The sequence below is a fragment of the Salmo trutta genome, chromosome 12 (genome assembly GCF_901001165.1).
Source record: "Salmo trutta chromosome 12, fSalTru1.1, whole genome shotgun sequence".
NCBI lineage: Eukaryota > Metazoa > Chordata > Actinopteri > Salmoniformes > Salmonidae > Salmo > Salmo trutta.
Window position 1 is genome coordinate 83,976,892 of NC_042968.1, and position 26,819 is coordinate 84,003,710.

At 43.3% G+C, this 26,819-nt stretch overlaps 1 protein-coding gene across 8 annotated transcripts; it reads right to left on the minus strand.

Annotated features, from left to right (window-relative positions):
* LOC115204492 (putative bifunctional UDP-N-acetylglucosamine transferase and deubiquitinase ALG13) lies at positions 1-26,819 on the minus strand. Of its 8 annotated transcripts, none has more exons than XM_029770120.1 (24): positions 26,537-26,819; positions 25,822-25,905; positions 25,670-25,720; positions 25,506-25,552; positions 25,271-25,343; positions 23,199-23,280; positions 22,690-22,858; positions 15,188-15,257; positions 14,958-15,066; positions 14,682-14,746; positions 14,486-14,586; positions 13,741-13,856; positions 5,835-6,036; positions 5,560-5,670; positions 5,243-5,390; positions 4,984-5,128; positions 4,848-4,883; positions 4,565-4,620; positions 4,318-4,395; positions 2,141-2,306; positions 1,937-2,056; positions 1,209-1,249; positions 916-1,099; positions 1-761 (listed from the first exon to the last, which is right to left on the minus strand). In XM_029770120.1, exons 1-24 carry the CDS (start codon positions 26,726-26,728, stop codon positions 496-498), a joined length of 2,712 nt encoding a protein of 903 aa, XP_029625980.1. In that variant the 5' UTR covers positions 26,729-26,819; the 3' UTR covers positions 1-495. The 8 variants fall into 8 exon arrangements, with proteins under 8 accessions (XP_029625980.1, XP_029625977.1, XP_029625973.1 ...); XM_029770117.1 differs by having other exon boundaries at positions 5,243-5,399; positions 5,560-5,673; XM_029770113.1 differs by having other exon boundaries at positions 5,243-5,399; positions 14,958-15,084.

Sequence of the window (26,819 nt, forward strand, 5' to 3'; positions counted from 1 at the left end):
TTCTGGGAAACAAAACTTTTTATTAATTAAACATAAAATAATGTATTAAACATTCTGTAAACACTGGATCAGAGGGTGTCTGAAATGGACCCCTATTCCCTATATAGTCTACCACTTTTCCAAGGGCGCCCTATTCCCTACATCAGTGGTACACAAACAGGGGTAATAGTACCTCTGGGGGAACTTGAGAAGACTCATGAGACCATAGGCCTACTGGTAAAATGCACATGAGGGGGTTCTGCAGGGCTACTCCGGGCAGAGCAAAATTCAGTTGGTGGTACATTAACTGAAAACGGATGGGAACCACTGCCCAACAGTGCACTACTTTTGAATAGGGTGCCATTTCAGACAGCCACTGACTAGCAAACTTCAAAAACATGCAAACTTCAAAATAAGAAAAGTAGAACAAACGTTACACATGACATAGGGTGACATGGTGAATGTGGGTAGTTAGAGGGGCCCACCTCCCTCCCTCCCTCCGTCCCCAGTGCTTGGTTACATGCTGGGAGGAATAAAGTGCCCTGGGTGTGTGGGTGCAGTGACATAGTTGACTGGGTGGTTGGAGGGGCAGTAGGATGCATGCACATGTGGTTGGGCAGGGCCTGAGTTCCAGGGTGTGAGGTAATGGTAGGTGGCAGAGAGCATCGGAACATAAGGCTCGTAGGTGTGGAGGGGGGGTTGGCTGCACTGGTCCTGAACCAAGGGGTAGAACACTGTGCCTGGGGCTCCTGCTGAGGGAGGGTCCATGGCCAGGGGGGTGCCTGGTAGGAAGGAAAAAGGTGGTGGGTGAGGACCAAGGTAAGAAAATAAGTCGCATGTAATACTTGAGGTCGTAAGATTGTGACACTGAAGATCTTGCTCAATGCAGATGTGCCATTTCATAATGAGGTCTGGAGGCAGAGGGGTGACGCTGACCATTGGCAAGAACATCTCCCTGGCCATCAGGCCCTGCTCTCCCAGTCTCTGGGTAGGACTGGGGGACTGTGTGATCAGAGGGAGGGGGTGCTCCGGAGTAGGACTGGAACTGTTGCTCGGCATTGGGCTGCTGATACGCCTGCTGCATCTGAACCATGGAATGCCAATAGCTCTGCTGGTACCACTGTTTCAACATGGATAGAAATCAAAAGGTATAGGTTGTTTTCATTCAAAGACATGTCTAGCATCTCATGCCAAGTAACTGTTCACCCATACATACTATAATCACTTACTTGGACTCCTAAATTAAAGTAATATTGGAGGACCTTGCCATCTACAGAAAGAGAAAAACATTTAGTTACCGTCACATCATACATTTTGAAATCCATGTTATTCAATTATTGCGCGTGCGCCAACGAGCGACTGCGATGCCAAGGGCTAAAATAGAACTCCTTTCTATTTCTGACGCAGATCGCGCTGCAAGTCCTGCCTCTCCCATCGCCTCATTGGTTTATAGAAGCAGGTACCCATGTGCCATCTCCTCATTGGTTATATCCACGTGGGTGATTGAAAGACGAACTGTTTTGCCGGTTGTCTGGTAATACTATGAAAGTGTAGATGCCAATCACCATATAAGTTCAAAGATGAAAAAGCCTGGAATGAGGAGAGATGACTAGAAACGATTCGGTTGGCCATTTTATGTGTGGATTAATTCTCGGAGTAGAGGACCTTGTGCATTTCAGGTAAAATAACAACTCAATGTTTATATCCCAGGACAAATTAGCTAGCAAGTGCAAGCTAACTAGCTAAATTGCCAAACATGTTTAATGCTTTTCGACCTGTCCCCAAATGAATGTAATTGGTTCAGAGTTTATTTTGATATTTTAACCTGCGTGTCGTGATCGCGTTTGGTGTAGGGGGACAAAATAAATGTATGCACGATAGCGCACACGCGCAGCCGGTTTGGGTTCCGTGTTAGAAGTTCACAACTTAACACACGCCATGGGGAAGCATGTCTAACCTCGTGGAAGGTCGTTGCCGTTGGGGTCATAGGAGTAAGGTGGAGGGGGTGTGGTGCTGACCGCCTCCCCCATCTCATTCACAAACCAGGGAGAGGAAGGAGGAACCTGAATGGATGAAACTACAAACAAGAGAAAATAGGCATCAGTTAGGTATTAGGGCCTAATAACTCCTTAGGTCTGACCATCACCCTTAGAGTGGGTACCTTGTCTGCCCATTGCGTGTGGGGGCATGGGAGCCCCCTGAGGATAGTTTGAGGGTGAAGCAATTGGTGCTGGAGGGGTCTGAGAGCTGCTAGAGGAAGAGGTGAAGATAGCTGCTGGGGCTGTGGTTAAAGCCTGTGCGGGCATGACTGCTGACTTCACCACCACCTGAGGAAACAAAACTAAATTAAATCTGACTACAATTGACAAACAATTTGCGCTTCAAAAAAAAAAACAAGGTAGAGTCAGCCACATGACGTAGATGCAAAGTAAAACAGGCTAGTAGGTCAAGTTCCGCAACTAAAAGCATGAGGTTAAAGTTCGCTGTTTTGATCCCGTGGCTACTACGCGGTAAGAGCATGAAGCGAACCCATACTGCGAACATACTGTTCGGCAGAGTGAAATCTTGCTCATCGCAATATCAAAACAAAATATATATTTTTTGAGATTCTTCAAAGTAGCCACCCTTTGCATTGACAGCTTTGCACACTCTTGGCATGCACCTGGAATGCTAAGTCTTGAAGTAGTTCCCACATACGCTGAGCAGATGTTGGCTCCTTTTCCTTCACTCTGCGGTCCAATTTAAAAAAAATGAAATCACAATTACATAAGTATTCAAACCCTTTACTCAGTACTTTGTTGAAGCACCTTTAGCAGCGATTACAGCCTCGAGTCTTCTTGGGTATGACGCTACAAGCTTGACACACCTGTATTTGGGAAGTTTATCCCATTCTTCTCTGCAGATCTGTCAGGTTGGATGGGGAGCGTCGCTGTACAGCCATTTCTACGCTGCTGCTACTCGATCTACGCATAGTCACTTTAATAGCCATCTACATATTACCGACACACCGGTGCGCCCGCACATTGACTCTATACCGGTACCCCGTGTATATAGCCCCGCTATTGTTACTTAATGCTGCTCTTTGTTATTTAAAATTATATATATTTTTTGTATTTTCTTAAAACTGCATTGCTGGTTAAGGGCTTTAAGTAAGCATTTCACTGTAAGGTCTACACCTGTTGTATTTGGCCCATGTGACAAATAAAATTTGATTTTCAGGTCTCTCAGATATTCGATCGGGTTCAAGCCCAGGCTCTGGCTGGGTCACTCAGACATTCAGAGATGGGTCCCAAGCCACTCCTGCATTGTCTTGGCTGTGTGCTTAGGGTCATTGTCCTGTTGGAAGGTGAACCGTCACCCCAGGTTGAGGTCCTGGGTGCTCTGGAGCAGATTTTCATTAAGGATCTCTGTACTTTGCTTCATTCATCTTTCCCTCGATCCTGACTAGTCCCTGCCACTGAAAAACATCCCCACAGCATGTTGCCACCGCGCTTCACCGTAGGGATTGTGCTAGGTTTCCTCCAGACGTGGCGCTTGGCATTCAGGCCAAAGAGTTCAATTTTGGTTTCATCAGACCAGAAACATCTTGTTTCCAATGGTCTGAGTCCTTTAGGTGTCTATTGGTAAACTCCAAGCGGGCTGTCATGTGCCTTTTACTGAGGAGTGGCTTCCGTCTGGCCACTCTACCATAAAGGCCTGATTGGTGGAGTGCTGCAGAGATGGGAGAACCTTTTAGAAGAACAACCATCTCCACAGAAGAACTCTGGAGCTCTGTCAGTGACCAAGTTCTTGGTCACCTCCCTGAGCAAGGCCCTTCTCCCCCAATTGCTCAGTTTGGCCAGGCAGCCAGCTCTTGGAAGAGTCTTGGTGGTTCCAAACTTCTTCCATTTATGAATAGAGGTCACTGTGTTCTTGGGGACCTTCAATGCTGCAGACATTTTTTTTGTTACCCTTCACCACATCTGTGCCTCAACACAAACCTTGACCCCATGGCTTGGTTTTTGCTCTGACATGCACTGTCAACTGTGGGACCTTATAAACAGGTGTGCCTTTCCAAATCAGGTCCAAACAATTTAATTTACCACAGGTGGACTCCAATCAAGTTATAGCAACATTTCAAGGATGATCAACGGAAGGAAACAGGATGCACCGGAGCACAATTGAGTCCCATAGCAAAGGGTCTGAATACTCACGTAAAAAGTCAAGCCATACCAGTAACTTTTGTCCAAAGAAAATGAACCTTCTACAGTTTGAGTAAACTTAAAACCTGATGTTTTTTTTCTGACAAAATGTGACAATTGAGGAGTTGGGTAAAGCGGATTGTAAAGCTTCTAGTACCTGCTGTGACTGAGTGTAGCTATAGCTAGCCATGCCCTCTTGTGGTGAGCCAGCACGAGATCCTGCCTCTTCAATGGTCTGTAAAGGCAGGCAAAAAAAATGGAGACAGGAATGCAATCAAACCAATCAACCCCAATAGAATCAAGTAAGTTGACATGAATGGGAAATTATACAATACATCCAATCATCCTACATGTGAAATTAACTATAGTTATTAAAAGTTAACAAAAAAGCAAGTGAAGAGTACCAGGTTGGCAGTGGACTCTGCCGCAGCATACACAGATGGGCTCTGGAACCCTGTGTCTGCAAGATGTTTTAAAAAGACAATTGTGAACTTTTATCCATATTGTACAATGGGTCTTCAAATTGTGAGCCTTCACTGTTGCCAAATGACAGAATCAGTTGGGAAACGGAATAGCCCAATTTGTCTCTCCCTAACGTAAATCTGTTAAAAATGCATCTGCAGATAATAAAATGGTGGACATGGACTGTCCTAAAATCTCACAAGCAGGTGATGTCAACACACTCACCTTCACCAGTATAGATGTACTCCTCTGAATATTCACCTGAGACACACACACACACCACGGATTTAACATTTACATTCCGACTCAAAATAAATACATTTTTGTGATCAAGACGGCGTCACTGGACAGGCTGGCCTACCTTGGTCGTCACCATTGCTCCTCTCGTCAGCGTCCTCCTCTGATGAGGTCATGGCCTGTTTGCCAGATGTGGGGATGGGGCTCGGCCCCTGCTGCACCCAGTATGTAGAGAGTGCTGGAACCATGGGGTTTGCTACAGTCTGTCCCTAAAGAGACAGTTACAAAAGCAGACAGCAGGTTGACTTGAATACTCCAGTTGAATACTAATGCTCCCAACTATCAAGGTCTGTAGCCTGAGGGCTTCTGGGCTACATAGTTACCGACAAGGGAGGGAAGGCAGTTTCATCTCCCCCCTCAATCTCGTAGAAGGTGATTGTTCCTTCCATTTCCTGTGCCTCCTGTCCAGCCTCGGGGACGTAGCTGAACTGGCACTCCTTGTTGATAGCAGGGATCTGGCGCCTGCTTCGGCTGCAAGAGCTCAAATGAATATACGTACTTTTATAACCACAACACCCCGTCATGTCGAACCATGACTACATTCTCTATGGGCAGGGCCACCGGTAATATCCAAAGTTACTGTAGCTCAAATTGCTCATTCTGCTTAACATTGCTAAGAAGACGATAAAAGGCGTATTACCGTGACCTGAATGAGTAGTTGTCGAAGCTGTGGTAGCAGCGTTTTCCTGAGTGAGGGTAGTATGTCATCTCCGGCCCAACGAGGGGATGACTGTTCAGGAAACGGGCTGAACTTCTGAACAGAACCCAGATTGGCAACAGCATAGATACCAACAGAATATAATCAGCGGTAAGCAACATGACCTTCAGTAATGGTGAAGTACAGCAGCAGTGTAAATGGTGTTTTAGAGTGATATTTATCAAACCTGCCATTTGACAATTTAAAAGCACACCGACCTGGGCGGGCCATATCCTCGCGGGGGCCTGGGTGGAAGATGAGGCCGGTAGTGTTCATAGGGCATTGTCTCTGGTGGTGGTGCATGCATGCCAGGGGCGCGCCCAGGGCCTGATTGAAAGCGGGGAGGCAGGCCAGACACCATCAGCATCTCCTTCCCTCTGGGTTTCTTAAAGAAACGCCGCCGGCCCCGCAACTCCGAATCTAACAGACAGAAGGGCTAACAATTGTACAGGTCTTCAATGGTCCAAGGCCAATACGATGTTCACTGCTATTAAAAAAACTTACTAAGACCATCTAACGGTTAAAGGGCATTGTTAGAGCCGATTCTGACATATTTGTATAAAAGACAGAACATACAGAGCTCCATGTATATTTGTGTAAATATATTAAATATGAATGTATATGATGAAATATTAGGTACGTACCTTTATGATTTATATTTACCTGATTGAAATGTATTAATTTGTTGTTAGTTTTTGTCCCCCCCTCTTGCCCATTCATTGTACTGCAGTAAGTGTGTTAGGATAAAGGCAGGAAGTTGGGCCTTTGGGGGGGAGGAGTCCTTGCTAGACGCGGGAGCGGTATAGTTTTTTGACCATACAGACAGGTCATATTGTGTATTTTCCATATCAAGTAATCTATGTTTTAAGTTGATTGGATAATCATTTTCCTGTTAGATATAAGAAGAATAAACATTTTTGTTGCACCATATCCCTGGATCACATTGAATGTTTGGCTTTTTGGAAACCTTGAGTGTGGACTGTATGCGTACCAAACAACCCCGCTTCAGGCTTGGGCAGTGGCTACGGTAAAGAGGAAAGGAAGCCACTACAATCAAGTCAAAAAAACTCTGAAGGATTGCTATCGGAAGGAAATCTCCGGTTTTGGACACACGCTGGATATTGTTCTATTTGTAATTGCATTCGTACCATAAGGACAGCTCGCTTGGAAGGACTTGAACTCCTAGAATTCGCCAGCTGTGAGTTACCGCTGCGAATGAATGAGCTGCCCTGTTCAATGCGATCGTTTGATCATGCATATTATGGAGGCGCAAATGTGCTTATAATTGGAATGTTTGATAAACTTGGGAATGGAATTCAAAACACAGCGCTGTGAAAACCATTAAGAAGTTTAAGTTTGGGAAACACAGATCCTATGCACAATGTAACCTAATCATATGTCTAATATTTGGCCTAACGTGGAAATGCAATGCATCCACGCAACGAATGATACTGCGTGTTCAAACTTCATTAAAGGGACAAAACGTATAAAGGGATGAAATGTTTAAAACGCAACTAAAATGCCGAACTTGCACATGTTCAATTCAAAATGGGTCAATATGCTGAAATAGATGACTGTGTTTTAAAGCATTAAAGGAGGTCTAAAGGGGCATTACGTTTAACAATCAAACCAACAACTGTGTCATTGTAAATTGAGTGAACAAAAAGTGAATGATTGAGGATGAAATCCCAAATAAGACTCCACTGGAGAGGGCAGAGGAGCATCTAAATTCACTCTATGCAGCCCGGAGAGGCAAACTTGGAGTGTGTACACGCAAAATGAATGAAATAAAGTCCTTGTTGATGGAGGAAACACTGAAACTGTGAATGAGAGTCTTGAAGCATTTGATGCAGCATATAATGCCAAACTGAAGGTCCTGGAGAGTGTTGAGTCAACTTCTCAATCCCATGCTGTGGCAGCCCATTTACTAAGCCAAGAAGATGGAATTAACTCTTATTTTGAGAACCAGGTACCTGAGGTCTATGTGGAACCTGAACCATCACCTGTTGAGTTTGCTGCATTAGGTGCAGTTCCAAAGACCCCACTACAAAGGGTTTTACAACAACCGACAACAAAGCCATCAAAACCTATTCAGAAAACAGTCATGAACCACACCCTTCAGCAGCCAACAGCAAGGTCTAGCAATCAACACAGAATCAACACTGCGGGTATCAGCGATAATACCAGCCATGATAACCTCTCTACTGCCATGCAAAGGCAGAATGAAATTGCTGACCTCCTTGTACTACAGCACAAACAGGCCACACTCCCTGTTAGGGAGATACCCATGTTTGACGGTGATCCTTTAAACTTTAGGCCATTCATGCGTGCATTTGAGCATGGTATAGAAGATAAGACAAGCAGTCACCAGGATAGGCTCTATTACCTGGAACAGTACACCACTGGTCAGCCCAAGGATCTAGTATGTAGTTGTCTGCATATGGAAGCCAGAAGAGGCTATGCAGAGGCTAAGAGGTTGTTAAAGGAACACTTTGGCAATGAAATCAAAGTCACCACTGCTTACATGGAAAAAGCTTGGAACTGGATAAACATCAAACCGGATGATGGAAAGGGACTGGGTGGCTATGCACTCTTAGAGGTTGCTGTAACGCTATGCAAGACCTACAGAACATGGAAGAGCTTAATCTTCCCTCCAACATAAAGTTGATCATGTCAAAACTTCCCTACAAACTAAGGGAAAAATGGAGGTCTACGGCATGGGATATTTTAGAGAGAAGCCACCTGAGCGCCCAGTTCAGTGACCTTGTGGCATTCATGGAAAAACAGGCCAAAATATTGCAGGATCCGTTGTATGGAGATATTCAAGATCCCCTGTCCAACAAAAAGTTTTAAAAACCAAAACAGAAGCCAACTTTAAACAGCAGTTCAAGAGTAGGGGAAGCAGCTTTGCCACTGCAGTAGCTGTAGTGGCAGATTGTGACTCTGAAAAACCTCTAAAAGAACAAACATTAAAAGTAAAGAGACCAGGCACCTACCCTTCTGATGCTCCCAGTATCTCATGCGTATTTTGTGCTGGAGAGCATTTATTGGTCGACTGCCAACAGGTGAAGGAACAGCCACACGAATCCAAGGTTGAGTTTCTGAGATCAAAAGGCCTTTGTTTTGGCTGTTTGATGAGAGGACACTTAAGCAAAGAATGTAAAAGAAGGATGACCTGTCAGAGCTGTCAAAGAAAGTACCACACTATCCTGCACATTGAAGGAAGAGAGAGATTTAGATCTCAAAAGGCAGGTATGAGTGGTGTAGCAGTAAAACGGGAGGAGACTGTCAGCAGTGCTCGTTTCACTGGAAGCTGGTGAAGATACCGGGGCCGGTACAGATTGTGCACTTGCAATTGTGCCAGTTCAAGTAAAGGTGGCAAATGGAAGCAAGTCTGTGTTAACCTATGCGTTTCTCGATTCTGGTAGCTCGGCAACATTTTGTACAGAGAGACTCATGAGGCAGCTGAATGCTAAATGTAGTGAGACTGAAATTCTGCTACGCACAATGGGGCAGGAGAGTCCTACCAAGAGCTTTGAGATATCTGGATTAGAGATTGGCAACGTGGAAGGCAACACATTTCTTGCATTACCAAAGGTCTACACCCAAAATAAGATCCCAGTGACAAGAGAGAACATTCCCACTCAGAAAGATCTCAAAGGTGGCCATACCTGAAAGAGGTTCAGTTGAAGGAAATTGATGCCGACGTCAAACTCCTGATTGGCGTAAATGCTCCAAAGGCAATGGAACCCTGGCAAATCATAAATAGCCAAGGCAACGGACCGTATGCAGTGAAAACCATCTTTGGATGGGTGATGAACGGTCCTCTTAACAATTGTACCATGGCAGAAGAATCTGGATGTCCTACGGTGATGGCCAATCGTATCTCAATGGCCGACCTGGGGGTTCTTCTTGTAAATCAGTACAACCATGACTTCCCTGAGAGAGAGTATGAAGAGAAAAGTGAGATGTCAGCTGAGGATCGTAAGTTTATGGAGATAGTATCAAGCTCCATAACCCTCAAAGACCGTCACTACTACTTACCGTTGCCCTTTCGCAACAAACAGGTAGTCCTGCCGAACAATCGTGACATGGCAAAGCAGCGGGCTCTAAATATCATCAGGAAGTTTAAGAAGGATGAAGGTTATGCTGCAGAGTACAAAGGCTTCATGGAAGAGATGATAACAAAAGGTTATGCCGAGAAGGTACCACAAGAACAGCTTCTCAGAGAGAAAGGCAAGGTATGGTACATACCACACCATGGCGTTCACCATAAGCGCAAAGGGACAATACGGGTGGTGTTTGACTGTTCATCATCCTATAAAGGTACATCTCTTAACAGTGAACTCCAAGGCCCTGACCTGGCAAACACGCTTATAGGAGTCTTGCTAAGATTTCAGCAAGAGCACATTGCCATGATGGCAGACATCGAAGGAATGTTCCATCAAGTACGTGTCCATGAAGATGACTTAGACTTCCTGCGATTCCTATGGTGGCCGGATGGTGACACTATCAAAAGATTGGAGGAGTACAGAATGACAGTACATCTTTTCAGGGCTATATCCTCTCCAAGTTGTGCAAATTTTGCACTACGAAAGACTGCAGAAGACAACTGTGAGAGGTACGATGAAGAGGTGATTCAAACAGTCAAGTCCAACTTCTATGTTGATGACTGCCTCAAGTCAGTGGCCACAGAAGAACAAGCAATAGCTCTCACAAAAAACCTCAGGGATGTGTGCCCTCAGGGTGGGTTCAAATTGACCAAGTGGGTCGGCAACAGCCGTGCTGTGCTGGCTTCTATCCCTGATGAACACAAAGCCAAGCAGATAAAAGAACTGGACCTGGACAGAGAAAAGCTGCCTGTTGAAAGAGCACTTGGAATCCAATGGAACATTGAATGAGATGCGTTTACCTTCCGAGTCATTGTCAAGAACAGACCCCTTACAAGAAGAGGTATTCTCTCTACTGTCAGCTCTGTTTATGATCCATTAGGTTTCCTCGCCCCATTCGTATTAAAGGCAAAGCAAATTCTTCAAGTGCTCTGCAAGCTAAAGTGTGGATGGGACGAAGTCATCCGCGAAGAACACTATTTCATGGAAGAGATGGCTCTCAGAGCTAGACCAGCTTTCCAGATAGACAGGTGTGTGATGCCTGAGAACTTTGGTCAAGTCAAGACCGCACAGCTGCATCACTTCGGTGACGCAAGTGAGCAAGGTTATGGCACGGCAAGCTACCTTAGGTTCACAAACGGTATGGGAAAGGTCCACATTGCATTCATACTGGGGAAATCAAGGGTGACTCCACTCAAGCAGATCACGATCCCCAGACTGGAACTTGCTGCAGCAACATTGGCAGTGCAAGTGGACAGGACGTTAAGGCTGGAGCTCCAAATTGAACTTGGAGTCAACTTTCTGGACAGACAGCCAGTCTGTGCTAAAATACATACGCAACGATACCAAGAGATTCCATACCTTTGTGGCTAATAGGGTTGCTATGATCCGTGACCTATCGAAAGCAAAACAGTGGAGGTATTTGAACTCCAAACACAACCTAGCCGACGATGCTTCAAGAGGATTACATGTTGAAATTTTCCTGAACTCAAAAGAGATGGCGCAAAGGACCAGAATTCCTGGAGAAAACAGAAACACAATGGCCGAAAGTCCCCGAGGAGCTTGGCTCCATCCCTTCGGATGATCCAGAGGTGAGAAAAGACGTCATCGTAAACAGTACGTGTGGAAGAAAAGAGTCCGACCAGCAAACTGATTGAGTACTATTCAACATGGAACAGCTTGAAGAAAGCAGTTGCCTGGATGCTGAAACTGAAGAGACTTCTTCTACAGTTAAGCCAGAAAAGTTCTCACACAAACTGATCCAGGTTCAGATCAGAGTCTGACAAACTCACTGAAGGAACAAATTGACAAGTTCAAACTGACATTTGGAAAAGAAAGTCTGTCTGTGGATGACCTAGATGAAGCAGAAAAGGCCATCATTCGATTTGAGCAACGACAGCACTTTAAACAAGAAATTGCACTAGTTGTGAAAGGAAAACAATGTGCCAAGAGAGATGGCTCAATCTGTAAGCTTGATCCAATTATTGACAATGGCATTCTGAGAGTGGGAGGAAGGTTAAGCAAAGCTGCTATGCCTACGGAACTAAAGAATCCTATGATCCTACCCAAAGACTCCTACATCTCCAGACTGATCTTACTCCACATCCATGAGCAGGTTGGCCACTCTGGGAGAGGTCACATGCTTTCTAGACTTCGCCAGCGATATTGGATACGCTGTGCCAACTCCTTAGCAAGGAAGATCCTTAAGAGCTGTGTCTTCTGCAGGCGGATGCAAGCTAGAGCTGGAGAACAGAAGATGGCCGACCTTCCACAAGATCGGGTGTCACCTAATTTGCCGCCTTTCACCCATGTGGACATAGATTACTTCGGCCCCATAGAGGCGAAGCGAGGCCGCGTTCATGTGAAGCGGTATGGTGTGATCTTTACTTGCCTTGTGAGTCGAGCTGTCCATCTAGAAGTTGCTAGTTATCTGGATACTGATTCCTGCATCAATGCCCTGCGCAGGTTCATCTGTCGAAGGGGCCCAGTCACAAGTATCAGAACAGACAATGGCACCAACTTTGTTGGAACACACAGAGAGCTAGGAGAAGCTCTGAAAGAGCTGGATCAAAAGATTCAAAATGAATTACTTAAGGAAGGAGTGACATGGTCATTCAATCCTCCCTCTGGAGCCCACCATGGGGGGGTATGGGAGAGGTTGATCCGACTGGTGAAAAAGATCCTCTATTCAGTCCTTAAAGAGCAAGTACTGGATGATGAGGCTTTGCAGACAGCCTTGTGTGAAGTTGTGGCAATCATGAATGACAGACCAATCACAACTAACAAATGACCCTAATGATCTAGAACCCCTGACTCTGAACCATCTGCTTCATCTGAAAGCAAAGCCAGCCCTGCCACCAGGACTATTCCAGAGAAGCGACCTATACTCACGAAGGAGATGGAAGCAAGTACAATATATTACTGACCTCTTCTGGAAGAGATGGATCAGGGAGTATCTTCCACTTATGCAGGAGCGGAACAAAACTAAGAGAAACTTCAGTCCTGGTGACCTTGTGGTCATCGTCGACGACACCGCCCCTAGGAACTCTTGGCTAATGGGGCGTGTGGTGGAGGCTTTGCCAGGGGCCAAAGGTCTTGTCCGGAGCGTCATGGTTAGGACCAAGACCAATATCTTACAGAGACCTATCAATAAACTCTGTCACTCCGCCGCGGAGTGAGACACACACACACAGTGCTCCATCTTTGAATCACATGCACCTCTGATTCGTTGATGTTGTACTCTTACATTCGTTGATGTCGTAGTCATACATTTTTGGGACGTCATACTCTTGACATTTTTGGAAGTTGAACACCTGAACACTTCAACTCAGACTGAGATCTATGGACTATTTTCCTATATGGCACATTGTATATTTGTATATAGCTATGAACTGTAATAGTGCTCTGGTATAGAATGTTTTGTGTATTGGCTCTACGTTTGAATATTAAGTAATTGTTGTCCACTCAGTGAAGTTAACAATTAGGGGCCGGTATGTTAGAGCCGATTCGGACATATTTGTATAAAAGACAGAACATACAGAGCTCCATGTATATTTGTGTAAATATATTAAATATGAATGTATATGATGAAATATTAGGTACGTACCTTTATGATTTATATTTACCTGATTGAAATGTATTAATTTGTTGTTAGTTTTTGTCCCCCCCTCTTGCCCTGCAGTAAGTGTGTTAGGATAAAGGCAGGAAGTTGGGCCTTTGGGGGGGAGGAGTCCTTGCTAGACGCGGGAGCGGTATAGTTTTTTGACCATACAGACAGGTCATATTGTGTATTTTCCATATCAAGTAATCTATGTTTTAAGTTGATTGGATAATCATTTTCCTGTTAGATATAAGAAGAATAAACATTTTTGTTGCACCATATCCCTGGATCACATTGAATGTTTGGCTTTTTGGAAACCTTGAGTGTGGACTGTATGCGTACCAAACAACCCCGCTTCAGGCTTGGGCAGTGGCTATGGTAAAGAGGAAAGGAAGCCACTACAATCAAACTGACCCATCTCTCCAGGATACTGCTCAGGCCGGCTGTATGATGGTCCCTTGCGGCTCGGGGTGATGTTCCAGGCAGGGACAGGGTTCACAGGCTTGAAGTTAGTCAGAGACACAAGATGTCTGAAAGTGGTGGGGTATAGTGAGGTCTCATAAACCTAATATTGAAAAGAGCACCGTCTTGATGGTAAACCACTGCATCTATCATACTGTATGACAAACCATTTGGGATGGTACATTTACATTTTAGTCATCTAGCAGACTCCTATCCAGAGTGACTTCCAGTGCATTCATCTTAAGATAGCTAGGTGGGACAACCACATACAGTAAGCACATTTTCCTCAATAAAGTAGCTATCAGCAGTCAGAGCTAGTAAGGGGGAAAAGTAGTCAAGTGTTAGTTCACAAAAGGCTTTTGCGGGTGGGAGGGGGGGGGGGGGGGCATTTCAGAAGTTGAGCAAGGACTCTGCTTCAAGGGGAAGATGGTTCCATAATTGGGGTGCTAAGACAGAGAAGCACTTGTACTGGGTTGAGTGGGAGGGCCAAGAGATCAGAGGTGTCAGAACGGAGTACTCGGGTTGGGGTATAGATTTGGAGCAAAGCCTGACGGTAGGGAGAGGCAGTTCCTCTTACTGCTCTAATACAAGAATGTGCCAGAAAACTAAAATAAGCACACATTGATGGGTGCTGTGTAGAAGTGCCTATGTGTAAGTCAGTTCAATTGGGGTGTTTTTAAAGGGACAGGTATCTCACTTTTCTCCAAGCTCTTCGATGAACACTGTCACAGCGCTGGGGTGAGTGCCCACCTCCTGAATGAAGGCATTGTAATACTTCCCTTTGGGGTCTAGACGAACCTGCATGGAAGACATGGGCTAACCTTACTCATTTGGAGTATTTTTATTTTATTGCAAAACAATCTTAATTTAGTGGATAAATTGGATTACTGTACCTGACACTTGTCTCCCAAGAAGTATTGTCTTCCAGCAAACACCATGTAATCAGTTTTCTGCATCTCTGTTTCAGAGAAACGATATGCCATTCCAGAACACCCAATTATACAACTGCTCTACATTAAGAAATGAATGTACGGTATAATCATATCAACCCCACAGATAAAAGGTCTGCTCTGTGTGAATCTTGTCGTTTATGACCAATGTCTCATGATTAATTCAGCAGTTCCACGTTACCACAAAAAACCCCAACAGAAGGGGGCAACATGGCATACCTCTGCGACTGTCATGCCATACGTCAAACTGGACATTTCTGTACATCTCAGAATCCAGTGCTTTGAGCACCTTGTACGGGAGAGAGAGTTTTGCTGGTGCATCTGGAGTCTTAGGAAGAGAAAGAAACTGGATTTGTGTTCCTAGAATCTAGTCTTCCTCAACAACAAAAAAATGGTATAAACTACAACTTAGAGGTGGTAACAATAGACGCTATAGAAAAAGTTGTCACCTTTGCTTCCTCTGCTCCAGGTCGGGCTTTGTCCTCTGTGCGATTGTGCCCATTGAACTCCCAATCATCCCTACAAGAAAGTAAAGAGTGTAGAAAAATTGTACTTTACAAAAACCTGAAACAAAATTCATACAATGACTACATTACAATATACACGGAGTGTACTAAACATTAAGAATACCTGCTCTTTACATTACAGACTGACCAGGTGAAAGCTATGATCCCCTTCATCTACACAGATTTTGAAGTGGACGAGACATGTTTAAGCCTTGAGACATGGATTGTGTGTGTGCCATTCAGAGGGTGGTTGGGCAAGACAAAAGATTTAAATGCCTTTGAACGGGGTATGGTAGTAGGTGCCAGGTGCACCGGTATGTATCAAGAACTGAAATGCTGCTGGATTTCCCCCCGCTCAACAGTTTCCCGTGTGTATCAAGAACAGTCCACCACCCAAAGAACAACCAGCCAACTGTGGGAAGAATCGGAGTCAACATGGGCCAGCATCCCTGTGGAACGCCTTCGCCACATTGTAGAGTCAATGCCCCGACGAATTGACACTATTTGGAGGGCAAAAGGGGGCAACTCAAAATTAGGACAGTGTTCCTAATGTTTGGTAAACTCAGTGTAGAGACGCTTTGGTGAATTTATGCATACTGTAGGTGGGTCGTTCCGCGAGTCCCTTTTGGATAAAGTAACGTGGTTAAAAAAAACTAAATAAAGAAATACGTTTTATTTCACCTAATTTGAACATAGGAAAACATGTTTTTTTATCTCAAGATGTAAAGAAAAAAAAAAAAAAAAAAAAGAGAAAAGACTACCGTAATTTCCGGACTATAAGCCGCAACTTTTTTCCCCACGCTTTGAACCTCGCGGCTTAAACAATGACGTGGCTAATATATGGATTTTTCCCACTTTCAAATTTTTTTTCTCCCAAAAAACATTCTGTGACGTGCTCAGTTTTTTTGGCGGGATGAAGCTTTCATTAGACCAATGAAATTGCCGAACGGGTTAAGGTCAAACAACTTTTTGTTTACTGTTTAGATTAAATCGAGCGCTCTCAAACTTCCCATCATTCTGATTACGGTAGTCATTTTGTCACCCTCATCATGGCAAAAGACACGGAGAAATGCATATGATGCAGCTTTCAAGTTGAAGGTGATTGATCAGGCTGTTGGAAAAGGAAATAGAGCTGCTGCACAGGAGCTTGGTCTTAATGAGTCGATAGATAAGACGGAAACAGCAGCGTGAGGAATTTACTCAGTGCAAAAAGACAACTAAAGCTTACTGCCAATTTTTTTTTTTTTTTTACAAGCCGTGTTTCGTTAAAGCCTGTGTAAAGTTCATTTGTTTCAATGTACCGGTAGGCACCTGCGGCTTATAGACCTGTGCGGCTTATTTATGTTCAAAATAATATATATTTTTTAAATTTCAGTGGGTGCGGCTTATATTCAGGTGCGCTCAATAGTCCGGAAATGACGGTAGTAAGTGCCAAATAAAAGTAGCAGGGTTGATGTGTTCATCTTAAACATCAGTCATTAGTCCCCTTGCGATAAGGGGAAATGGAAGCTTGTGTGCAATAGGAATGGGCAATTAAATGAAAACTTCAAAACATTTGTGTGTTACGCTCAGGCCACTCAGTTTTCCACCACAAAACACCAGAAAGAGTAAAACCAGCTCATACTTGTACACAACGATTTGACTATTAGATGTTGTATGTTTCTTTAGGAAACCATATTACAAACCGGGTTGACCTTAAAATGAGGGACAAGTTATTTTTTAACCTTAACCTCTCTCGGGTATGTGGGACGAAATCGTCCCACCTAGTCAACAGCCAGTGGAATCGAGTGTCGCGAAATACAAAAACCTTAAAAATGCTATAACTTCAATTTCTAAAACATATGACTATTTTACACCATTTTAAAAAAGACTCTCGTTAATCTAACCACATTGTCCGATTTCAAAAAGGCTTTACAGCGAAAGCAAAACATAAGATTATGTCAGGAGAGTACCCAGCCAGAAATAATCACACACCCATTTTTCAAGCTAGCATATAACGTCACAAAAACCAAAACCACAGCTAAATGCAGCACTAACCTTTGATGATCTTCATCAGATGACACTCCTAGGACATTATGTTATACAATACATGCATGTTTTGTTCGATCAAGTTCATATTTATATCAAAAAACAGCTTTTTACATTAGCCTGTGACGTTCAGAACTAGCAAACACACCGAAAACTTCCGGTGAATTTACTAAATTACTCTTGATAATCGTTTACAAAATACATAAATTATTTAAAGAATTATAGATACAGAACTCCTTTATGCAATCGCGGTGTCAGATTTTAAAATAGCTTTTCGGCGAAAGCACATTTTGCAATATTCTGAGTAGATAGCTCGGCCATCAAGCCTAGCTAAACAGACACTCGCCAACATCGAGGCTCAGTAAACTCAGAATTACTAGTAGAAAAATTGGATTACCTTTGCTGTTCTTCGTCAGAATGCACTCCCAGGACTTCTACTTCAAACCACAAATGTTGTTTTGGTTGAAAATAATCCATAGTTATGTTCAAATATCCTCCGTTTTGTTCGTGCGTTCAGGTCCCTATCCGAAGGGTGACGCGCGGACGCATGTCGTGACAATTTCAAAATATTCCATTACCGTACTTAGAAGCATGTCAAACGCTGTTTAAAATAAATTTTCATGCCAGTTTTCTCGTAAAATAGCGATAATATTCCAACCGGGCGACGTTGTTTTCGTTCAAAGGCTGAAAGAAAAACATGGCCACTTCTCCTGTCTGAGCCACCAGCCTGACCACTCACAAAACAGCGCTCCTGTACCTAGCCCAGAGACAGCAGAGATCTCATTCCACTTTCTGGCGCCTTCAGAGAGCCTATGGGAGCCTTAGAAATTGTCACGTTACAGCAGAGATCCTGTATTTTCGACAGAGATGCCACAGAAGCACAAGAAATGGTCAGAGGGCACTTCCTGTATGGAATCTTCAGGTTTTGGCCTGCCATATGAGTCATGTTATACTCACAGACACCATTCAAACAGTTTTATAAACTTTAGAGTGTTTTCTATCCAAATCTACCAATTATATGCATATTCTCATTTCTGGAAAAGAGTAGTAACCAGTTTAAATCGGGTACGTTTTTTATCCGGCCGTGAAAATACTGCCCCCTACCCTAGAGAGGTTAAAATATTTATAAAAAAAAAAAAAACACTGAACAAAGCATGAAAACGCAACATGTAAAAAGTGTTGGGCCCATGTTTCATGAATTGAAATAAAGAGACCACAGAAATTTTCCAGCTTATTTCTCTCAAATTTTGTTTACATCCCTGTTAGTGAACATTTCTCCTTTGCCGAGATAATCCAGCCACCTGACCTGTGTGGCATGATCATTACACAGGTGGAGACCCTTTTCCAGCACACGACAGACGTCGCGCGCATCTCTTGGCGGCATCAAGAAAACCATCGCCATCCCATTCAACATCCTAGAGTTCCGGTTATATTACAAAATATCTTTGGGGTTCTTATATGCTTACACTTTTTTAGCTGCCGTTCTATAAGAACTCCTTGTTCTGCCACAAACTTGCGCGCGTCGCCCTCGTGCGGCAATGTTTTCAAACAGAAAAGGGTCTATAATTATTTTTTGAAACATTTAACTAGGCAAGTCCGTTAACAAAATTCTTATTTACAATGACGGTCTACCTCGGCCAAACCCTAACGACACAGGGCCAATTGTGCGCCTCCCTATACAGCCTGGAATCAAACCAGGGTCTGTAGTGACACCTCTAGCACTGACGTGCAGAGCCACTCAGGAGGCCCATATAAAAAAGGCCACTAAAATCTGCAGTGTTGTGTCACAACACAATGTAACAGTGGCATGCTGACTGCAGGAATGTTCACCAGAGCTGTTCCGAGAGAATTTAACGTTAATTTCTCTACCATGAACTGCCTCCAACTTCGTTTTAGAGAATCGTCTGAAACCAGCCACCTGATTAAACTGTGGGTTTGCACAACCGAAGAATTTCAGCACAAACTGTCAGAAACACTCTCAGGGAAGCTCATCTGCATGCTCGTTGTCCTCACCAAGGTCTTGACCTGACTGCAGTTCCAGCGTCATAAACAACTTCAGTGGGCAAATGCTCACCTTCAATGGCCACTGGAGAAGTTCTCTTCACAGATGAATCCCGGTTACAACTGTACCAGGCAAATGGAAAACAGTGTGTACGGCATCATGTAGGCGAGCGGTTTGCTGACGTCAACATTGTGAACAGAGTGCCTCATGGTGGAGGTGGGGTTATGGTATGGGCAGGCATAAGCTACAGACAACGAACACAATTGCATTTTATCAATGGCAATTTGAATGCACAGAGATACCGTGACAAGATCCTGAGGCCCAATGTCATGCCATTCATCACGTTTCAGCATGATAATGCACGGCTCCATATTACAAGGATCTGTACACAATTCCTGGAATCTGAAAATGTCTCAGCTCCTCAATGGCCTGCATTCTCATCCGACACGTCACCCATTGAGCATGTTTGGGATGCTCTCAATTGACGTGTACGACAGTGTGTTCTAGAGGTCGACCGATTAATCGGAATGGCGATTAATTAGGGCCGATTTCAAGTTTCCATAACAATCGGAAAATAAGAATTTTTGGACGGCATTTGGCCGAATTCTTTTTTTTTTTAGACCTTTATTTAACTAGGCAAGTCAGTTAAGAACACATTCTTATTTTCAATGATGGCCTAGGAACGGTGGGTTAACTACCTTGTTCAGGGGCAGAACGACAGATTTTTACCTTGTCAGCTCGGGGATTCAATCACCTGCTTTACATTGCACTCCACAAGGAGCCTGCCTGTTACGCGAATGCAGTAAGAAGCCAAGGTAAGTTACTAACTAGCATTAAACTTATTTTATAAAAAACAATCATAATCACTAGTTAAACTAGTAATATCATCAACCATGTGTAGTTATCTAGCCTGTCCTGCGTTGCATACAATCACTTAGGTACACGTTGCTCCAACCATAAACATCAATGCCTTTCTTAAAATCAATACACAGAAGTATATATTTTTAAACCTGCATAATTAGCTAAAAGAAATTCAGGTTAGCAGGCAATATTAACCAGGTGAAATTGTGTCATTTTGCGTTCATTGCACGCAGAGTCAGGGTATATGCAACAGTTTGGGCCGCCTGGCTCGTTGCGAACTAATTAGCCAGAATTTTACGTAATTATGACATAACATTGAAGGTTGTGCAATGTAACAGGAATATTTACACTTAGGGATGCCACCCGTTATATAAAATACGGAACGGTTCCGTATTTCACTGACAGGAAAAACGTTTGTTTTCGAGATGATAGTTTCCGGATTCGACCATATTAATGACCTAAGGCTCGCATTTCTGTGTGTTATTATGTTATAATTAAGTCTATGATTTGATAGAGCAGTCTGACTGAGCGATGGTAGGCAGCAGCAGGCTCGTAAGCGTTCATTCAAACAGCACTTTCGTGCGTTTGCCAGCAGCCCTTCTCAATGCATTGCGCTGTTTATGACTTCAAGCCTGTCAACCCCTGAGATTAGGCTGGTGTAACTGATGTGAAATGGCTAACTAGTTAGCCGGGTGAGCGCTAATAGCGTTTCAAACGTCACTCGCTCTGAGACTTGGAGTAGTTTTTCCCCTTGCTCTAGGTGGCTGTTGTCGATGCGTTCCTGGTTCGAGCCCAGGTAGGAGCGAGGAGAGGAACGGAAGCTTTACTGTTACACTGGCAATACTAAAGTGCCTATAAGAACATCCAATAGTATATGAAATAGAAATCGTAGAGAGAAATAGTCCTATAATAACTTCAACCTAAAACTTCTTACCTGGGAATATTGAAGACTCATGTTAAAAAGGAACCACCAGCTTTCATATGTTCTCATGTTCTGAGCAAGGAACTTAAACGTTAGCTTTTTTACATGGCACATATTGCACTTTTACTTTCTTCTCCAACACTTTGTTTTTGCATTATTTAAACCAAATTGAACATGTTTCATTATTTATTTGAGGCTAAATTGATTTTTATTGATGTATTATATTAAGTTAAAATAAGTGTTCATTCAGTATTGTTGTAACTGTCATTATTACAAAAATAAATAAAAAAGGAAAATAAAAAAAAGAAATCGGACGATTAAAAGGCTTTTTTTTGGGGCCCTCCAATAAATCGGTATCGGCGTTGAAAAATCATAATCGGTCGACCTCTAGTGTGTTCCAGTTCCCGGCAATATCCAGCAACTTTGCACAGCCATTAACGAGTAGGGCAACACTCCACAATCAACTCTACATAAACGAGATGTCACCCTGCATGAGGCAAATTGTGGTCGCACCAGATTCTGATCTACACCTACCTTTATTTTTTTTCAATGTACCGTAATTTCCGGACTATTGAGCGCACCTGAATATAAGCCGCACCCACTGAATTTTTAAAAAAGTATTATTTTGAACATAAATAAGCCGCACATGTCTATAAGCCGCAGGTGCCTACCGGTACATTGAAACAAATGAACTTTACACAGGCTTTAATGAAACACGGCTTGTAACAAATTATTATTATTATTATTATTATTTTTTTAAATCAGCAGTAAGCTTTAGTTGTCTTTTTGCACTGAGTCAATTCCTCACGCTGCTGTTTCCAACGTCTTATCATCGACTCATTAAGACCAAGCTCCCGTGCAGCAGCTCTATTTCCTTTTCCAACAGCCAGATCAATCACCTTCAACTTGAAAGCTGCATCATATGCATTTCTCCGTGTCTTTGCCATGATGAGGGTGACAAAATGACTACCGTAATCAGAATGATGGGAAGTTTGAGAGTGCTCGATTTAATCTAAACAGTAAACAAAAAGTTGTTTGACCTTAACCCGTTCGGCAATTTCATTGGTCTAATGAAAGCTTCACGCCGCCAAAACTGAGCACGTCACAGAATGTGTTTTTTGGGAGAAAAACATTTGAAAGCGGGAAAAATCCATATATTAGCAGCATCATTGTTTAAGCCGCGAGGTTCAAAGCGTGGGGAAAAAAGTTGCGGCTTATAGTCCAGAAATTACGGTATATAATAATCTTCAGAAATTACTGTCAAAGCAAGAAAATAACTAGGGATTTAAAATTATGCTAAAAACATGGACATTTTGGGATGAAGTGTGTTAATTTTCCTAGAAGTCAGATGGTATACAGAAGGACATGTCAAAATGCTGAATTTTGGCACTTTAGCAAGTCTTTAGTTATTAAAAACATGATGTATTGAATTTTCCATGTGGTCTATATTCAAAGGGACACTTAATGTAACAGGCCTTTAAAACTCAATATTGGTGCACAAGTCCAACTTAAAATATCAAAGGGATGCAAAAGGGACTCATTTTGTGGAATGACCCAAGTAACTAGCAACTGTAAGACTTAGGTTTAGTGTGGAAGGCTTTATGGAAAGTGGTGTGCAGAGCACAACCTCACCTCAGAGTCTGACCCCTGTCCTCAGGGGTGTCATAGCCTGCGTCCTCACTGCACACCGACAGGCTGTTCCTATAGCGACGACCTCCGCCATGGAACCCTTCCAAGGCTCCTTGCACCTCCGCCTCACTGACACCAAGGACTTGTGTGTACAGCAGCTCATACAACAGAGCTGGATACAGTTGAAGAAAAAGGTTATACCTTTCCTATTCACTACACATGAAAGTACTGATCATTTAAAATATTGACTAACTAAAATAAATGAGTAGCCAATTATAGGACTTAGAGTGAAGATTTATCCACTGCTGTGGAGCTGGTGGACGGAGCTATAGGACAGGCTCATTGAAATGGCTAGAATGGAATTGAGTCAAACAGGTGGTTTCCTTACCGTTGTTGTGTATGACACTGTTCCATCTATACCATTCTAGCCATTACAATGACCCTGTCTTCAAATAACTCCTCCCACCAGCCTCCACTGATTTCTCTGAATTGTGATGAGTGAAAGTACAGACCTTGACACAGAGCTGCGTGGATGGGGTAGTTCCTGGGGTACACCACATCGTAGTGGCCATTGTTGGAGCAACACAGCAGAATCTGCAACAGTCAGAGAGCAGAATCCAGAATAGTGTGAAGTGTAATGCATTTTTACTCTTAACCATTCAAATGGTAAAGATTCCCCCCAAAATCAAATTGTCTAGAGCAGGTATTCCCAAACTGCCGTCGGGGGTACGCCAAATAATGTGATTCACATTTTTTTAAATAAAAAAATACAATTATTTTGTCTTCACATTTTCAAACAGTCCATTTACACGAGCCGTGTTGTAACAAACACTTATTCTTAATGTATGGTAGTGTGTGGCAGGCTTACAATGATGGCAAAAAAACAACATTTGAGAGTGCTGGTGCTAGAGGGGGTACGCAGCCGGAGGATGAAGGTTTGAAGGGCTACGGGACTAAAAAAAAATTTTTGGGAACATTTGGTCTACAGAATAGAACTAAGAGAGAAAAAGAAGTAGAGACTTAAGAAGCATGACTTGCTGTTTTTTTTTCCTGATTCAATGAACGAAGTAGACCAAACCCAGCTGCTATTGCATTGGTGTCTATGGGAGACACACCAAGTTACCTAGACTGGAACTGACTTTTTTTGTTGCTTCCAATGGTAAGCAACCTGAATTAACCCCATCTTTCTTTTATATACACCATCTTTGGCTGTAGTCTTATCAAATTATAAAATGAGAGCAGTACCATCTAGAGGACAAACCAAAGCACACTACAAATGTATGTGAACACCAGCTCGTCAAACATCTCATTCGAAAATCATGGGCATTAATATGGAGTTGGTCCCCTCTTTGCTGCTATAACAGCCTCCACTCTTCTGGGAAGGCTTTCCACTAGATGTTGGAACATTGCTGCGAGGACTCATTCCAGTCAGCCACAAGAGCATTAGTGAGGTCGGCACTGATGTTGAGCGATTACGCCTGGCTCGTAGTCGAGTTTCAATTCAAAGATTGATGGGGTTGAAGTCAGGGCTCTTTGCAGGCTAGTCAAGTTCTTCCACACAGATCTCTATAAACCATTTCTGTATGGACCTCGCTTTTTTTGCACAGGGGCATTGTCATACTGAAACAGGAAAGGGCCTTCCCCAAACTGTTTCCACAAAGTTGGAAGCACAGAATCATCTAGAATGTCGTATGCTGTAGCGTTAAGATTTCCCTTCACTGGAACTATGGGGCCTAGCCTGAACCATTAAAAACAGCCCCAGATCATTAATCCTTCACCAAACCTTAGTTGGCACTATACATTGGAGCAGGTAGCGTTCTCCTGGTATCCGCCAAACAAAGATTTGTCCTTCGGACTGACAGATAAAGCGTGATTCATCACTCCAGGGAAGGTGTTTCCACTGCTCCAGAGTCCAATGGCGGCGAGCTTTACACCACTCTAGCTGACGCTTGGCATTGCACATGGTGATCTTAGGCTTGTATCCGCCCGCTCAGCCATGGTAACCCTTTTCATGAAGCACCCGATGAACAGTGCCGATGTTGCTTCCAGAGGCAGTTTTGAACTCTAGTGAGTGTTGCAACCGCGGACAGACGATTTTTACACGCTAAGTGCTTCAGCACTCTGCGGTCCCATTCTGTGAGTTTGTGTACTACCACTTTGCGGCTGAACCGTTGTTGCTCCTAGACGTTTCCACTTCACAATAACAGCACTTACAGTTGACTGGGGCGGCTCCAGCAGGGCAGACATTTTACAAACTGACTTGTTGGAAAGGTGGCATCCTATGATAGTGTCACGTTGAAAGTCACTTGAGCACTTCAGTACGGGCCATTCTACTGACAATGTTTGTCTATGGAGATTGCATGGCTAGGTGCTCAACTTTATACACCCGTCAGCAACGGGTGTGGCTGAAATAGCCAAATTCACTAATTTGAAGGGGTGTCCACATAGTTTATTACACGTCATCACCCCCTATCCACACACCTGGTTCAATTAGCAACCTGGTTCAGTTTTGCCTGGTAATTACTTCATTAGTCAGGCATTTGAGATGCTTCAGGGCCTGGGCTCAGTGAAGAACCACACTTACCTTCTCCATGTAGTCTACTTCAGTTATCTCTGTTGGTGGCTTCCCAGGATACCTGTACACAAGGAAGCACCGCCTGCCACATGGCCAACACCAACTTATTTCAGGTTACATTAAATTGCAATTCACATAAATCTAATTCTCCATATCACATTTGACAATATCCTGTCGGCCAACACAAAAGGTTGTACAATGTGGCAGGTGATGTTTAACTGATAACACATTGTGCAGCACTTACCTGTACAACGACGACAAAGCCTTTATCTCAACTTGGCCAGTGGTTTCCTGGAGAAAAACATATTTAACAATATGTACGTGACCTTTCTTCATATGGTCTATGGTCTGAATCTGACCCATGGCTTGTGCAATGTGCTTTTATAACATATAGTTCTATAAACATACCTTGGGGTCCTCCAGACGTTCCAGATACTTCTCAAACGACCCTTCAACAAACTACGAGATAAAGCATGCCATTAGACTTCGATTTTAAGCGATCAGTGCTATCTGGAATCCTTGGGACGTCCCTACCCCTAAACATTTTAAAGTCAACTTACAGGTTCAAAGTTGCATCGGTTCTCTCTCATGAAGGTGACACAGTCTTTCCTTATCTTTTGATGGTAATTCTGAGAGTAATACATCTTGGGAGGAAAGAAATCATTACATTGTGCACCTTTATTTCATATTCGACAATCTCCTCTTTGCGCCCTGGAGCATAGTGTCGTGCAATTCATATTTTAACTCTGGCCTCAGCAATAATTTCAGTCAGCCAAATGAACCATAGCTGAAGATGAACAGGCTACTAGCAGTTCTGGGGGAGGGGGCAGTGCCCCTGTGACAACAATTTTGGACCCCCTTGTGGCCCCCCTAAATGTGAAGTATGAAATCATTTTTACATAACATTTTTGCTATCGTTCTTTTTTTTACATCCATTATTAGACAGTGGCAACGCGGAACATGGTCTTTTGCCTGCTAATGCCTGCAATGCAGTGAAGAAAACGATATGACAACAATAACGTCTAATGTAACTGGCCCCCTCTAACAGTACAACTGGCCCCAGCTTGGCCCCCCCAGTTGAAATGGTCTAGAACCGCCACTGGAACAGGCAGGCTAAATGAACCTATGAGTTCCCAAACGACCATTTATTTTGAAAAGACAACTTCCTATTCTCATACCATGAATTCAGTCAGATAAATGTAATATGTTATATTCTAAACGTTGAACGTCAAATGGAATGTATAAAACCCATTTCGCTAAATTGCTCTAGCCTACCTGCTCAGAGACAGCTCGAAATAGACAGGACGCGTCTCGTGCCATCATTTTCCTATAGAGACCGATGCTGGCTAGATACTCGTCCATGTTTACAAAATACTTCTTCAAGGCTTTCTGCATTTTAAGGATGTTGTAAATAAAAAAACTATAAATATGCAAAGCTTCATAACTTTCCGCGTAGAAAATAAACATGAAGGTCGAAAGTTTCCTTTCGAGTTGGAATAAGGAAACAGGTGCTAAAACTGAGCACTGATTACAGAGTCAACACCGTCATACGTGCCAA